Genomic DNA, 17,245 nt, shown 5'->3' with positions numbered 1-17,245 from the left:
TTGTAAACCATATTATTAAGGTAATAATCACTTATCACTCGGATGATAAAATTATCCTATTAAAATAAATTTAGGAAGGCATTTTCTGAGCTAAAAAAATTCTGATTTCACAGGTTTTCACAGCAAGCACAAGATAATTTCTCCAGCACTTCTAAGTAATTCAAGGTCCTAAATCTTGTTTAGATTTTTTGTTGACAGTTTTTAGGTTATTTACATTACCAATACGGAAGTCCAAGGAAATAAAAATGGACAACACCAAAATTGTATAGCTATCAACATATCGAATAATTCTGCTGACCCTTGCTCCCCTCCATTCCATTTCCCTGCAATTTCATACTCTATCCTACCTCTTTTCTGTGTAACCTCATTAAAAAAACCATTAACTGTCACAAGAGGTTAGCTGCTATAAAACAGGTTACTAAAACACTAGAAAACTGTTTTTAAATATGAGCTTTTACAACAGCAATTAATTCTGAGGCAATCATCACAAGGAGTTACCACTGGCAGTCTTTATATTGTCTTTCTAAAAAGGCTAAAAACTTACTAAGTATACACTACTTGAGTTGAAGGATTAAAACAATAAGCAAGCCCTCGATATTCTTATTTTGTAATAAAAACATCCTGTATCTAGGATGCCACTTGACAAAACAACAATAATGAAAACTTGAAGAATCATCAATAAAAAAAAAATTTCTCCCTTCTCTATATCCTTTCAACAGTTTTGCCTTCATATAACTACTTCTGAAATTAGTAACTTCCAAAACATTTGATTTTAAAAGAACACAAACATCAAAGGATACATGCTAAATAGTGGTTCAGAAATTCATGATCTGATGCTGGCATTGACTGAAGGAAGGTCTCTCTGTAAGACTCAAACCACGGAGTAGTAGCTAAAATTAACCATATATAAAACAGTTCAAATTTCTCAATAGCCTCAGTTTACAAGAGATAAAATTTCAAGTCCATAATCCTTAAAGATAGTAATTTCTAGCAATAAACAAGCATTTTTAACTTGTTCTTAAAGATATAAAGAAGTATTTTCACCTGTGCTTTAATACACACATATAATGACGTGTGTATATAAATAAAGCCATATACACAAATATATTCATACATGGGAAAACATATATTTGAAAAATAAAACTGATTTATTACCAAACCTACACAATAATCCCACAACTTACTTACCTATTAATGCTTTATATATTACCTATATGAGTAAAAAGATTTTAAAACTAAAGTTTTACACCCCTGCCATGAGTAGCTCCTTTCTGTAAATATCATTTCAAAACACTGGTTCTCAACTGACAGCAATTTTTATCCCCAGGAAACACTCAGCAAAGTCTGGAGATACTTTGGATTGTCACGAGTGGGTGCTACTGACATCAAGGCAAAGAGGTTAGGAATGATGCAAAACATCCTTCGATAAACAACAAGATATCCCCCCCACAAAAAAGAATTATTTGGCTCAATGTCAATAGTGGCAAGGCTAACAATCACTACAATTTTATTATATTTGAGTATGATAGTAACAAAATCTCTTTAAATGGAATTTCAAAGCATGCTTAACTTATAATCAACTGTAAAGATGTATGTTTTCACTTTTTATACATGTGTATATTACACATTTCTTAAAATCTCTTGCTCCATGTTAATAATTTTACAATTATTCTAACATTTTTAATTTTGAACTTAAACTTAGTCATTTCACTAGGTTTAAGCATATTATCTAAATCAGTTTTACTAAAAGGACATTCTATTTCTAGCTATTTATGCTGATTACCAAGTCTTACTGTATTTTTTGTTTTCATATTAATCACTAAGTATGACAAAGAGATTTTCTGTTTATATTATAATATTACATTAAGTGACTTGGAAGCTTATAGAAAAAAAAGGTATTCAATTTGACCAAATAGCGTATTTAACCTGGTACCATATACACACAAAATTTTACAACACATGCCTTACAAGAATAACCCATACATTGTTTAGAAGGGCTATGAGTGTAACAATTTCATGTTCATTGCTATAGAAGAAAAACATCCAGAAATATTAGTCTATATGAAAAATGGCAAAAATCTGAGAATGAATGACAGACTAGTCTGTTATCTACCATGCAAAATCAGTTTTCTTACCAATCAACAAATACATCTTTCCCCCAATCTGTCAAAATTAGTCTGTCTAGAAAATTAATGCATATTTTTATTTAGTACCAATGACAAGAAAAGAAAGGATAGGATTTGTTTCATGGTGTGCTGAAGAGTTCTAAATAAACAATTAGATCTTCCAAAATAGCTATTTGCTGCAAAACTATCTGAAATAAAAGAATAGAAAAGCATTAAGTCCATCAAAAGAGGACATTCATTAAGTGGATGTACTATGCAGCTGTAAGAGAAAGGAGAAAATCTCTAGATATTACAAAAAAGTGCTCTCTAAAATATACTGTTAAGTGAAAAAAAAAAGACACAGCAGAAAAGTATGCACTTTTGTGTAAGAAAGGGAAGAACCACACAGGTAATATCTGATTACATTGTCATAAAAGTAACAGAAGGACAAATCTAATTAGAGATGAGAAAGGGGGTGAGGGGCATTGACAGAAGCTGCACCTCACTGAGTGTAACTTGTTTTATGGTTTCGACTTTGGAATTATAAAAATGTCCACATAATTAAAAATAAAATTAAATCGAAAAGAACAGGCAGGTATACACACATGTATGTGTTCTTAAGTTGAAATAATACTTTCTAAATACTGGTACAAGACACTGTACCATATTCTTAATTGGGTACTCAAGAATATGAAGAACAAAGGAAAAATTTTAAAATATATATGGCTGAAGTGGGTTTTATCTTTCAGGCTGGTCACATTAAGGTTAGTATGGTAACTTTTCCCTTTAGCCTCCTATTTTCTTAAGGGTCTAATTAAGAAAATAGTATGGAATTTCCTCAGAAAACTAAAAATGGAACTGCCTTTTGACCTGGCAATTCCACTGCTGGGATTATACCCTAAAAATCCTGAAACACCAATTCAAAAGAATTTATGCAGCCCAATGTTCACAGCAGCACATTACAATAGCCAAGTGTTGGAAGCAACCTAGGTGCCCATCAGTAAACAAGTGGATCAAAACACTGTGGTACATTTACACAACGGAATACTACACAACAGAAAGAATGAACTCCTACCCTTTGTGACAGCACGAATGGATCTGAAGAGCCTTATGCTAAGTGAAATAAGCCAGCCAGTGAAAAACAAATACATATGATCTCACCTATAAGTGGAACATAATCAACAAATCAAACAAGCAAGCAAAATATAACTAAGGATATTGAAATAAAGAACTGACAGTAACCAGAGGGAAGGGAAGAGGGTAATAACGGGGGAATGGGGAAGGGTTGTCAAGGAACACATGTATGAAGGACACATAGACAAAGCCAAAAGGGAGTAGGATCAAAGGTGGGAGGTGGGGATGGGTGGGGCAGGGGGGTGGGGAGTGGTAAGGGGAAAATGGAGACAAATGTACTTGAACAACAATTTTAAAAAGTCCTCCTTCAGTTATTTTACAAGCCAATAAATCAAGAGCATCCTTCCATTTTTTTCAAATGACACTCTTACAGAAAGTGGAGAAATAGTAGTCCTTAAATGTTTTATATAACGAAAGATTTCAACACTTAGTGACAATTACCTCCCTTAGTGACAATTACCTGCCCAGGGATATGAGCAAAATACTGATTTCATCCCAGAAGTACAAGTAGAAACTCTCTTGTACTTCTGGGATGAAATCAGTATTTTGCCCATATCCCTTTCCATTTCTACATCTTCCTTCTTTGGAATTGAACAGCAACCATGTGTCTTATCAGTCTCTATGCAGAATGTATTTTTGTCTTGGTAAAGAAGGCTAAGGAAGAGAACTAATGGCCAAAAAATGATCATGTGTGGGAACCGCCCTGCCTGGTTTCAGAAGCTGTAACCCCCCCCATGGCTAAGGCTGAGTAAAGGACCTTGGGACCATAAGCCACTAAGGAGACAAAGCTTATCTCCCTGGCAGGGACACCACCTCTGCCCACTCTTACTTCACTCTGCTTGGCCCTGCAACGATGAATGGTTAGTCAGTGACAGGAAAGATTCCTCAAGGGAGGAATGACCTAAGACAGGCAGATCACGGGGAGGCCCCAGGGAAGGACGTAGGGGGCTATAGCAAAAGGGAGTGATAGCCCCTCAGCTTTGACATAGCCTGAGTCCTCACTCTGTCTGCAAGAACTCTCCTAATCTCTTGGCTGCCTTACTTCCCCTGCCTGACTTAAGCCTGAAACAATGCTGGAGGTGGGTGCGGCCCAGGGCAGGAACAGGGGGTTCCCTGGGGCGATCAGGCCTAAGAAAGAATGCATAAAATCCTGTGAATCCTGCTTTGCTAAGAATGTCCTCAAGACATTCTTGAGGGTCTGTCCTTATCAGACCCTTTTCTGATAAGGGTCCAAGCATGAAATGAGTTTGTTCCCCAAAGTTTTATAGCCCTTTAGCTAACTGACCCTGACTCAGAATCAGCCCTCATAGTTCTTTGAATGTTATCTATTGTTTGATCCTTACTGCCTGACAATGACTGATGAGCTTTAACTGTATTCCTGGGCAAATGGAACCCAATACAAGCCCACCAAGGAGCAGGCTCCTGGCCCTTCTCCTTCAAGAGATCATGGAGACCTTTACTCCCCGAGCAGATCATGTCTTGGTAGACTTATTTTCATCCACAACAGCCGGGGGACTCTGCTGTACAAAACTCCCCCACAGTAATGCTCTATCCTCCAACTCCCCCTTCTTTGTTCCCTTCTTAGTGCCAGTAATTTGGTACACAATGTATTAATGGCCCCAATAAATATCTAACAAGAGCTACAGCAGTGTGCTAAACCTAGAGCAACTCTGGTCTTCATCCTACTGAAACCAAAGTACTTAGTAACCCCAAATATTCAGGTAAAAGAGACCGAATATTCTAAATATAAACATCACGTGTAAATCACATACTTTCCCTTCCTAATCATTCACAAAAGCTTAAAGTGCCAGAAAATCACAGTCAGACTAAGAAATACTAACATATTACAAATAACGTTGGTACTTATTACAATGCAACTTTAGATAAATAGTAGATACACCAAAACTTAATATAGAGTGGGGCACTTAATACAGAGTAGGGCAAAAGTAGGTTTACAGTTGTGAGTACACAGAAGTTTATGCTTTATATTATTATTTTTGTATTTTTTCCATACGAACAACTAAAAACCTACATTTGCCTCACTCTGTATTAAAACATCCAAGGAAAGGAAATGAATTAAATAAGTAAATGTATATTACTTAGATAAACATACACACTCAAAGTAAAAAATATTTGACACTAAATTCTGGGATTATCAGAAAATATGGTTTAATACTGAGGATCTTAGAACACAAGAGCCACAATAAACTAAATCAAAACTCATAAATTTTAACATTTTGCAAGTCATAAAAGATCTCAGATAATATGAAGAACTAAGAAATACTAACATATTTTAACACCCATAGTAACTATTCCTGAGGGGACTACTTCTAATCAAGTGTTTTCAGAAAACTCAGCAAAAATTAAAATATTCCAAAGAGAGTCATGATTATATATGCCCAATTTTTAGATTTTTCAGACACCACAGTGAAAGATTTTAAAAAATAAATTATCCTCTTTTCAAACTATATGCCTTTGAACTCACAATATAGCAGGGGGAAAAATTAGTCATTGTCATTTAACCATCTGAATCTAACTGGCCCTGGATATTTTAAATTCACTTTACAATTACTTAAAGAATTAAGAATAAAGGAACGGTAAAAAAAACTTTAAACAAATTTTAGTAAGAATTTAAACACAGCAAACTCCAATTGTATTCCATATTTTCCTGGTTTTAAAGTTATATGCCTTAATTAGACAACATTCTTTGAATGCAACTAACTGTCCATTGATGCATGTCCAACTGTCATGAACAAACCTGGAACACATTTATTGTGTGAATACTGGTTCCATATTGAAATACATCTCTGTTGGGAACTGCCCTGCCTCGTATCAGAAGCTGTAACCTCTGCCAAGGCTAAGGCTAAGGGAGTGGCCTTGGACCGTAAGCCAGCAAGGAGACAAAAGCTTATCTCCCTGGCAGGAGCCCTGCCTCTGCTGCTTCATTCATAACTGAACCCCAATGCTTGGTCGGTTAGCCAATGACGGGTAAGATTCCCCAAGGGGGGAACGACCTAAGACAGGCACAATCATGTGAAAGCCCCCCAAGGAAGGACTTTGGGGGCTACAGCAAAAGGGGGTGATGGACTCTTGCTCCTATACTTTGACATAGCCTGAGTTCTCATTGTCTGGGAGAAAATCTCCTTATCTCTTGGTTGCCTTAGTTTCCTTGCTCCACCTAAGCCTGAAACAATGACAGGGTGGTGCAGCTCTGTGCTGAAAAGGGCGGGTTCCCCGGGTGATCAGGCCTAAGAAAGAATATGTAAAATCCTGTGAAACCTGCTTTGTTTAGAATGCTCTCAGTTGAATGATAAAGGTCCAAGGAAGAAGTAAGTTTGTTCCTTAAAGTTTTGCAGCTCTTTGACCCTGACTCAAAATAGGCCCTCATACTTCCTTGTTATCTTTTGTTTGATCCTTACTTCCTTGCAATGAGTAATGAGCTTTACTTGAATTCTTATGCAAACGAAACCAATAAAAAGCCTCTCTGGAGGGGGAACAACGCGCTCTCCCCAGCAGAGATAGTGGCCATTCCATTCCTACTTCCCCACAGGACCTAGTTGTCTGTGTATATGTTTTTCTTGCATGTTGACGAGTCATCCACAGTGTTCCGTGGTCACTGCCAGCCGATGATCGCGTCACATCTCTAATAAATTCTAGCTTATCATTACTTCTGGTTCTTCTTGTACTTGCATAGTCAAGGTACGACATTTTGGAAAAAAACGATGGCTTATAATTTTGTTGAAGAGAAAAATGTCATCTTATTTGCTCCATCACTAAAAATCATTTTCATATTTTTAGACTTAATAGCAAATAGTACATTGAATCCAATGAATTTTATTTCTACCTCATATAATTCTTTCCAATCATCTTCATACACATGCCTGCCTTCAGCATTTGTCACTTACAAACTGTATCAAGCAAATTTTGTTAAAAAAATCACAAGATGATGTCCTTTGACAAAATGAAGTGGTCTAGGTTCCTGTCTCAAAATATTATGTGAAATCCCTCCTGTTAAATTACTGACTAGCTAGATGAAAATGCTGTATTTAATTTTTGTTCTTAGAAATACACTGCTCAGTTATTAATTTTTGAGTTTGAGAAAATTTGGATTAGATATTGTTATCTAAAGACTCATAAGGCAGAATTTCTGTACATGATCAATTTGATCACTAGGGCTAGACTGTCCAATAGGTAGGTAGCCAGTAGCAGGCACCTGAAATGTGGCTTATCTGAATAGAGACGTGATCTAGGTGTAAAATACACATAAGGTTTCAAACACAGTACAAAAAATACATAATTTCCTATTGATTACATGTTGAAATGATAATATTTTGTATAGCCTGGGTTGAGTAAAACAGAATATTAAAATTAATTTCATTTCTTTTTGTGTATTTTTATTGTAGCTACAGAATATTAAAAACTATGTAAGTGCCCTGGCTGGTGTAGGTTCAGTGGACTGAGCACTGGCTGAGAACCAAAGGATCGCTGGTTCAATTCCCAGTCAGGGCACATGCCTGGGTTGCAGGCTAGGTCCCCAATAGGGGGTGCATGAGAGGCAACCACACCCTGATGTTTCTCTCCCTCTCTTGCTCCCTCCCTTCCCCTCTCTCTAAAAATAAATAAAACCTTTAAAAGAAAACTATATGAGTGGCTCACATATATTTTCAAATGGACAGTGCTATCCTAGAATGCTGCTGTTTCACTTCATTCATCTTCTTACTTCTCTAATAATCATGAAAAATTGTCTCCTACTGTGAGATTTCTTTGCCAATATGGACTAAAATTAAAAAGTTCTCTACTCTCAACTGTGTTCAATAAAAGAAAAAAATGAAAACAACGATCTGGCAAGTAGAAAATCTTACTAAGAGGCTACTGGAAGCTTGAGAGACTAGAGCAAGAGACACAAAGAACTCTGAGCAAGTTGTTTTTAAAAAGGCAATTACACATCTTGGGGAAAAGAAAGTGCAGCCCTGGCTAGTCTGGCTCATTGGCTTGAGCACAGGCCTGAGAACTGAAAGGTCACAGGTTCAATTCCAGGTCAGGAAAAATGCCTGGGTTGGGGGGCATTTGGGAGGCAACTGGTAGATGTATCTCTTTCACACTGACATTTTATCTCCCTCTTTTTCTCCCTCACTTCCCATTTCTCAATCAATCAATCAATCAAGTGCTGTGTAAGAATGGACTGAGCCCAATACTTGGCTCAGTGATAAAAAGGTAATATTTAATCATAATATTGGAAAAAGTGATTAGTAACCAAAAATTATGAAAACTACATTAGAGATGGGGAAAGGAGGAAGAGGAATAATTAAGCTAAATCTTCATCAATAAAAATAACAAAATAATGAATAAATTTAAAATTGATTAAACCATAGAAAGCCATATAAAAATATTACTTAGAAACACAAATTAAGTATCAGAGGAAACCCCTAAAAGAATGGGTTGGGTGGGGCCACAGGGCACAGACCATTGTTGTTTTTTCTTTAGAGTCTTTTTAGCATTATATCTATGTGCATGTATCATTTCAATAAATTAAAAGTTTTAAAAATAAAAGGTATTATGAGCTCTGGAAGTTAGGAAGATACTTGCAGCATAAAAATTTTTTTATTTACTTTTAAAATATGATCGTTAATCCCTCTCTTTGCTCCCGTAGCACTTTGGCATATTGGATATGCCATATCCTTATTATAATGTATTGTGATTAAAAGGTATTGTAGATAAGAATGTACTGTGACTGTTTACATGTTTGTCTCCCCACCAGACTATAAACTCATACAACATGTCTTATTCATCTTTACATCTCAATTCAAAGCATAGAGTAGGAATCAATAAATATTTGTTACATGAGTAACAAAAATGTTAAAGACCCTATTTATAAAACAGAATCACAGGATTTAAGGTCTAGGAGACACCTTTGAGAAACAATGGAGCCAAATTTTCTCTGGTTTCCAAAGAATGAAACCAAGTATGAGTAAGTGACGTACTCAAGTTATCCAACTAACTAATGGCTATGGTAGTAAAAAAAACTTGGGATACTCTGGCATTTGTTCACTGCTGTTCACACTTCAACATTAATTTCCTATTGAGAACAGGAAAATAGTGCAAATTCCATCACTTTCTTCCAGAAAATCCAAAATTTTGAAAACATATTATGCCAATAACTGCTCAAAATATATATCTTGAAATTCATATACTTTGGATGTGAAAAGACAACCATAATATTCTAAACTTAAAATTACCAAGTTAACTTCTCTTACTGGAATTAAAATTAGTAACATAAAAAAAAGAAAAATTATGAACATTTAAAATAAAATAATTCTACAGATATTTCTAACTATACAAATACAACCAACAAACTTCATGATTTAAAACACACTACTTGCCCTGGCTAGCGTAGCTCAGTGGATTGAGCGCGGGCTGCGAACCAAAGCATCACAGGTTCGATTCCCAGTCCGGTCACATGTCTGGGTTGCAGGCCACAGCCCCCAGCAACCGCACATTGATGTTTCTCTCTTTCTCCCTCCCTTCCCTCTCTAAAAATAAATAAATAAAAAATCTTTAAAAAAAAAAGGTCAGATTTGTTGGAAAAAAAACACTACTTAAGGTTTCTCAGTATATTTAGGAAAATCTTTAAATATGCAATTGTTTTAAATATGTTAAAATATTACATTAGAAATTATAATGACCTAAAAAGATTATTTCATTAGGCTGCTTAAATATCCTGATAGACCATGCACTTTTAATTTTTTCCCTCTAAAAATCTATCCCATGTCCTTCTCTATTAAGCTTTTTCATACCACACCAAATACTGCTCACTATACATATTATTATTTGGCCTACCAATCTGATCATGAAAATATTATTCAAATTAGATTAAGAAGCACTCAGAAAATATTTACTCATATAGTATACACATTCCCTCCACTTAACACTAAGAAAGATAAAAAAAATAATATAGTTCACTTTTTAAATTTAACTATAGTGCTAATTATATCACAAAAGAGTATGTTTTTTTTAATCTACTGTTTTTTCATTCAAGAAATGTTTATTATATACACATTCTAAGCATTACCTTAGGTACTAGAAATAAAATAAAGAGCCAAAGTTCCTGCCCTAAAGGAGCATCTATTTGCTTTACAAGTAGACCTATAAAAACAATTTTATTATGAAAAAATAAAATGAAATCATCTAATTCATAGTTGAATTCCTACTCACTTGATTATAACCTCCTTAAAAGTAGTAACTTTTTTTCAACATGTGTTCCCAATCTATCATTCAGTAAGCACTTAAGTGTTACATGATTTCCAAGGCACGGAATTACTTTTTCTAAAAAAGAAAAATTCCTTTAAAAAGTAATAGTAAACCTTAATACATACCACTGATGTTGAGGTCATAATCTCCTGCTGTAATCACATTAGCTACTAATCCTTCTGCAGGCTGGCTGCAAGAAACAACATCGCTCAAAAGCTTCCGAATGGCTCCAGGATGAGGCGGTTGGGTGACAATGTTGCTTACTGCTATCTTCAAATTTTTAATTATGTGAAGCTGATTATTAGGATCTCTCATATGAACTTAAAAAAAAAGGAAAAAACCTTGAAATTAATTCTATACAATTCATGATAACCCAGTCATAACAACAGTAAAAAATTGGGTTACTGGTTCACAAAGAAGATGACCAAATCAGAAACCAGAAATTCTAAGTGGAACCGTCTTCTATAAATGCAAATGACTTACATTCCCTTACAACCAAAAGGGCTAGCCAGACAGTCTGAACTTTCACGCAATGCTACTATTCATGTCCCTACAGTATATGTATTTTCCATCCCCCTGTTTGGGGTTGCCAGGAACCAACCACCACCATCCACACCACGTCTCTAATTCTCACCTCACCCTAAGGCTGGTCCAGGGCAGTGTGCAATCTGTAGTATCAACACTGAAAATAGTAAAGGGCTTCGAAGAAAGGGGAATTAAATGCTAAATTGAGGATTCCTCTACTTCTCCTAGTATGCCACCTGCATTCTCAGCCACTACTATTCCTCTATCATAAAAATCAAAGCCCACTCTGACATGGATGTTGTTAGTGGGGAAGTATTGAAACAAAGGTATGAGGGAACTCTCCATACTTTCTGCTCAATTTTGCTGTGAATCTAAAAGTGTTCTAAAAATATAAAGGCTATTAAAAAAATTAACACCCAAATCCCTTCTCTCATCCCACTACCTCCTGCATCTGCCCTGTTACAGGCCTTGCCTCAGGTCTACACAATTTATAACCAGTGGTTCAAAGCCTCAGGACAAGATAGAGGTTCTTAGGAAATTATAATAAAACAGTATCCACAATGCACAGTAGGAAATGTGAGCATATTTTTTCATATAAATACAATCAGGCAATTTCCATAGTAGTATTAGAGCAGCCCATTATATTAAGGACCCAATTTTGGAGTCAGACTTTATTTTAAATCCCAACCCACCACTTAATAACTAGGTTACCCTAAATAACTTTTTAACTTTTCCATACTTTAATTTCCTCACCTATAACATTTCATAGGGTTATTTTAAAGATTTAAGTGAGATATTGTTTAAGTGTAAAGCACTGAGCACCATGACTGATACATAACTATATAGTTAAGTGCTCATGAGATGATGGAGGCAGCCAGTATTAACACATACTATTTCAAGGACATTATGGATCATCATCTACAGATGAGAGGCAACTCTGAAAAACTGGCTTTGGGTACCTACCCATAAAAAAAATGACACTTTTCTTCCCAATGGAAAATGCTTTATACCAAACTTTTAAGGTCAGGCCTGCCAACATTTTAAAAAGTTACATCTCTAAAAACTGTCTTGCTAATAAATTTCCTGTGTGCTCTCTGTTGATTTCTAAATTTTTAATGTAAAATCATAAATCACACACAAAAATAGTTTTAAAAAACTATATATGGAACGAATGTTCACTTGTATTATAAGCATATGTACAGAAGTACAGATAAAATACAAGCAAATTCCATTATACGGGTTGCCTACGAAGGAAGGAAATTGGGTAAGGAAAAGTAGAAAAGTGATGTCAACTGTATCTATACTGTTTGATTTCTTGTTAAAAAAAAAAGACATAAAACAAATATGACATGGTTAATATTTGTTGGTTCTGGGTAGTGGGGAGCTGGATGTTTCTTGTATTATCTGCATTCTTCTGTAACTATTTATTTTTTCTAATTTAAAGAAACAGACAGGAGTCTTTCCCTAATTAAACTTCCCACCTAGTCTAATTATGAAACACTGAAACCAAAAAACATGAATATACTATGGTGCACTTCTGATGTTTAGAAACAAGCATTTTCCATAAAGTTGGTCCTTAATTATTGAATAACATAAGTAGTCATGTGTGTATTAAACCTCTCACAAAAGTTTAAATAAATTGGTCAGTTATCTTTTAGTATTCCCAAGTGTCAACACAAAAAAGGATACTCTAGTTTTTCCCTATACTCAGAGTGGGCTTATAAATTGGGTAATCCTACTAATAAATTCAGAAATGAGTTACTAAGTGTGGCAGCCAGCCTCTGAAATAGCCCCCTAGTGTTCTCACCATTTCCTGTTATAAACACTTTGGTGTAGCCTCCTCCCACATCCCAGGGTTGTGACCAATAGAACACAGCAAAAGCAATGGTATGCCACTTCTGAGACAAGGTTATAAAAGAGTACAGCTTTCATCCTGGGTTCTCTCTCTGATCACTCCCTGTGGAAGCAGCTAACTGCCACATCATGGGGATACCAAGTGAGCCTATGAACAGGCCCACACGGCACAGAACTGAGGTCTCAGGCTAACATCCAGCGAGGAAGTGAGACTTGCCATGAGTGAGCTTGGAAGAGGATCCTCAAGCCCCAGATGACTGTAGCTCTTGCTGACAGCTCCACTGCAACCTCAACATAGACCCTGAGCCAGAAGATAGACCGAGCCAGAAGCATCCAGCTACGCCACTCCCAGATTCCTGAGAAACTGAGAGATAATAACTGCTTTTAAGGTGCCAAGTTTTGGGGTCATTTGTTACATAATAATTGAATAAGTAACACATTGGAGGGTGATTAAGAGAAATGCTCTTAAATCACATGCAAAAATTCAAAATCTTCAGAACTAAACAGCACAAAAGGTGATTATAGATCATAGCACATCTCAACTTCAAAGTGAAATTCAAATCTACCATTATCTTACTTTTGCAGGTTACCACACAGTATCTTGCATACTGTATCATGAAGTAATATTTCCCAGTATGTGCAGCTCCATGAAATACTGTTTCCTCAAGAAAATTAAGAGTTGTTTCTGCAAAATTGATTCTATCTTCAAATAAATTTGGGAAATACTGGATTAAGTTTTTAAGTAGCCTCTTTATAACAGATCTTCCCAGAGCTTTTCATATGCTAAATGACAGTGACTCTACCAAACACATGTTATGTTAAGCAAACTTACTTGACCACAAAATTCATTTTTAGAGAACATATAACACATCTGGTGTTCTAGGAAATACATTTTAAAAAATGAAATAGTATCTTTCATGTTTTTATCCAGCACAAAAATTTTATAAAGAAAACCTCGCCCTGGCTGGCGTAGCTCAGTGGATTGAGCGCGGGCTGCGAACCAGGCATCGCAGGTTCGATTCCCAGTCAGGGCACATGCCTGGGTTGCAGGCCATAACCCCCAGCAACCACACATTGATGTCTCTCTCTGTCTCCCTCTTCCAACTCTAAAAATAAAGTAAATAAAATCTTTAAAAAAAAAAAAAAGAAAACCTCGACTGCTGAAAAAAAAATCAAACTTGGACACAAACAACATATATATCTAAATTTTGTAAAGCTGACAAATTTTATTCAAAGTTCAGTACCTAAAAACTGGGAGGATAATTACCTTGTTAAACCAATATGGTGGGTAAGATTAATGAAGTATTTCTAACTTTTTAAAAGACACTTAAAAGTAGAGACATTAAGTATCCTTTGAAGGTCATTTCCTGGTCTAATTTACCACTTTTGATAGCCCACTCAGAAAATATTCAAGATTCACATAAAACTGCATTCTATTCCTATCTTTTAAATCCCTTAAAAGTATTTTACAATAAATTTTAAAATATACTTTTCAAAAATGAAAGCCAAAGACTTTCAAAAGTGAGTGGTTAAATAAAATTCTCCTTATAAATATCTAAATGCCAAATTTCTAATGCCACCACCCATGGTCCATGTCCTAATCATCTTAAACTTTAAAATTTATATCAACTCTTACCTCTCCCAAAATGTCATACCCTTGGCTCAAGAATCTAAGACTGCCACACATTTACCATTTGATATGAAAGCCAAAAATCCATTCCCTAGAACAAGATCAAGAGTAAGGCATTTTCCCTTACTCTTCTGTACTCTGATAAGGACAGTTTCCTCACTGTTTCCCAACCACTTGTAATTCACAATTTACACCTTTTGCCCATACAATTTTAACCTCACCCCAACCTCAACAGGGAGCACTGGCTATTTTTCCACCAATTCTCTACCTAGCCAGAAAAGTCCAACTCATTACACTCCTTTCCTAAATCTTTCAGTCTACAGAAGGAAATCATAACTGAATCTCTATTCACTGTGCTGTCCAATACAGGAAGCTCCAGCCACACGTGGCTACCGAGCACCTTAAAGGTCTAGCTCAAACTGAGATGTAATAGAAGCGCAAAAGCACACAAAACTTCAAAGACTTAACAAAAAAAAGTGTAAAATATCTAATTAAAAGTTTTAATATTGACTACATATTGAAGTAACGTTTTAGAAATACTGGGTAAAATAAAACCATTAAAACTAATTTCTCCTGTTTCTTTTCACTTCTTAACCCTGTGACTACTAAGTAATTTAAAATTGTATGTGACATTTTATTTCTACTGAATAACACTGCTATCTAGTGTGAATAAGTAATTCTAAACATTGCAATGAGATGACTTAAGTCACATGGCCTGCTTTTAAGTCTTTCCTACATGTAAGATTGTGTACAAGTTAACATCTTTGCCTGAACGTCCTCAAATGTAAAGTGGTAATACAGTATTTACCTCATAAAATTCAAAAAGGACTAAAAGAGAAAAGCTATGGAACACAGGTATCAGGTATTAGCATTATTATTTATTAACAAACCAGTAAAGACCACTCACACCTTTCAAAGAATTTAAGAATGTAGAGCACTTAGCTGTCCTGTTGACTCAGTACAACACCGGAGGAGCTAGCTATGGTAGAGACTGAAGAAAATCCAAGAGTTCTCGTAACCGTGTTTGTTCGGCAGATTTCTCTCTCCTCTAAATACGTTAGTGAACTTACAAATAGAACTATTCTCCCAAGGAATACACACCTGTGGCATGTAAATACATGCATTTACGGCACAGCACCATTTTTTTGCAGAAGTCATCATAACCAAGTATCACAGTTTTTCACCTGAAACAGGTAGCTCCTCATTAAAAAACATGTTCTTACTGTTGACTTAATTTTAATCTGAAAAAACAAATTTTAGGACATTTCCTTTCCTATAAATCTAGGTAACTATGTAACTTGTTCTTACTTTCTTGTCCATTAGGCAGAGGCTGTTTCAGGTTTTATTATGTCTTTAATACTTTATTTTCTTAAGAGGTTAAGTAAAATATATACCTCAGAAAATGTTCAAAAAAATTTTAAATGAAATAATTAAACAGAAACTTAGAGATGAGCCTCATTGCTGGAAGAATGTAATGTTCAAAACAACTCCGAGAGTCCAGTTTAACAAGCAGGGGATAATGATTCGTCTTCTTTACCAAGACCTCCTCGTTGTAAGAGTCAGCATCTGCCTGTCCTTACAACTTCCTACTTCTCTCCCTATGGCCGTTGAGGACAGTCTCTCTGCCCTTCTCCGGGGCTCGCGTTTTTCGTTACAGTAATTACCTAAGAGTCCGGCTTGTTCAAGGATAGCAGTGCCAACAGAAACTGGAGATTTCGACCATGCTGTCTTGACAACCTCACTTTTGGCCCCTCCGCCTGCAGCCACCGGAGACACCGCGGGGGCTCCCTGGCCCCAGACGACACTCCACCCGCTCCTTTTTGTAAACATCGCCCTCATCTTCCCTACCCGCCCCCAACTTATTTTCCCAGCCCCGATTTGCTGACGCTCGGTGAAAAAGGGAGAAGACCACATACCCTCGGAAGTGAGGCGAGAGAAGGGCTTAAGCAACTCCGCGAAGCTAAGGTGATTGAGACGAGTGAGCCGCTCGGCTTCGTCGCTGCACAGCGCGGCGACACAGGGGACGAAGGAGTCCGGGATTAGTTCTTGCACTGATTGTACACACTGGGCCATTGCCGAGGCAGAAGCAGCCGAGGCGCCCGCCCTCCGGCCCAGTCTCAGAGACGGATCGTGCGGCTGCAGCAGCTACTGCCGCCGCCCGCCGGCCTACCCCGGCCGGGCGGGGCGCCGCAATGAAGCCTTGGGACCAATATAAGGGACAGATTCCGTCTTCTCGGCTCCCAGGGTACACAGCACCGACCCTTCCTCGTCACCGCCGCTCCTCCGCGCTAGCTAGAGTGTCCTCACATTCCAACCATCAGGTGGAGACGCCGACAATCTCCACTCAATCCTTCCGAAGGTAAAACCTTGGTCACTGCCCGACCGGAACCGCCATATTGAGGCCGAACCCTGACCCACCGGCACCACTGGTCCCGGCAGCCCCAGCGCTTGCCCCTCACGTGACGGTGTTATGGGAGGCGATAGGGGCAAGGAAAGAGAGCGTCGGAGAGGGAAGTGAAAAGCAACGGAGGCTGGTCCGGAGGCAAGCGCCGGAAGTGGTGCGAGGTAGGTCCCTCCCACTGGGCGGGGCTAGAGTGGGGCTGCGGTGGGCGGGGCCAGGCCAAGGAGGCACTGACGCTACACTTAGTTTACCCGCAGCTACTAGGCAAATCCTTAGGAGGTGTGAGGACTACTGGTCAGGTCCACGACAAAGATGAATCCCATCCTAGTAGAAAAGGCACCCATTCGC

General features: G+C 37.2%; 1 protein-coding gene across 6 annotated transcripts in view; it reads right to left on the bottom strand.

Annotated features, from left to right (window-relative positions):
- Nucleotides 1-17,042, bottom strand: part of TRAPPC8 (trafficking protein particle complex 8) — an 85,416-nt gene extending 68,374 nt beyond the window's left edge. For 2 of the 6 annotated variants that reach the window (XM_036009180.1, XM_036009181.1), the window contains exons 1-3: nucleotides 16,413-16,997; nucleotides 10,613-10,807; nucleotides 801-890 (exon numbers count right to left, since the gene is read on the bottom strand). In XM_036009180.1, coding sequence (XP_035865073.1) covers nucleotides 801-890; nucleotides 10,613-10,807; nucleotides 16,413-16,569 — 442 coding nt within the window. In that variant the 5' untranslated portion in view covers nucleotides 16,570-16,997. Of the gene's footprint in view, nucleotides 1-800; nucleotides 891-10,612; nucleotides 10,808-16,412 lie in introns of all 6 variants that reach the window. The other 4 variants (XM_028523665.2, XM_028523663.2, XM_028523666.2 and 1 more) reach the window with 3 other exon arrangements.
- Between the last annotated feature and the right edge of the window lie 203 nt (nucleotides 17,043-17,245).

This window comes from Phyllostomus discolor, chromosome 9 (assembly GCF_004126475.2).
Source record: "Phyllostomus discolor isolate MPI-MPIP mPhyDis1 chromosome 9, mPhyDis1.pri.v3, whole genome shotgun sequence".
Taxonomy (NCBI): Eukaryota; Metazoa; Chordata; class Mammalia; order Chiroptera; family Phyllostomidae; genus Phyllostomus; species Phyllostomus discolor.
The sequence above is the reverse complement of the archived record's forward strand: the minus strand, read 5'-3'. Positions and strand labels throughout refer to the sequence as shown.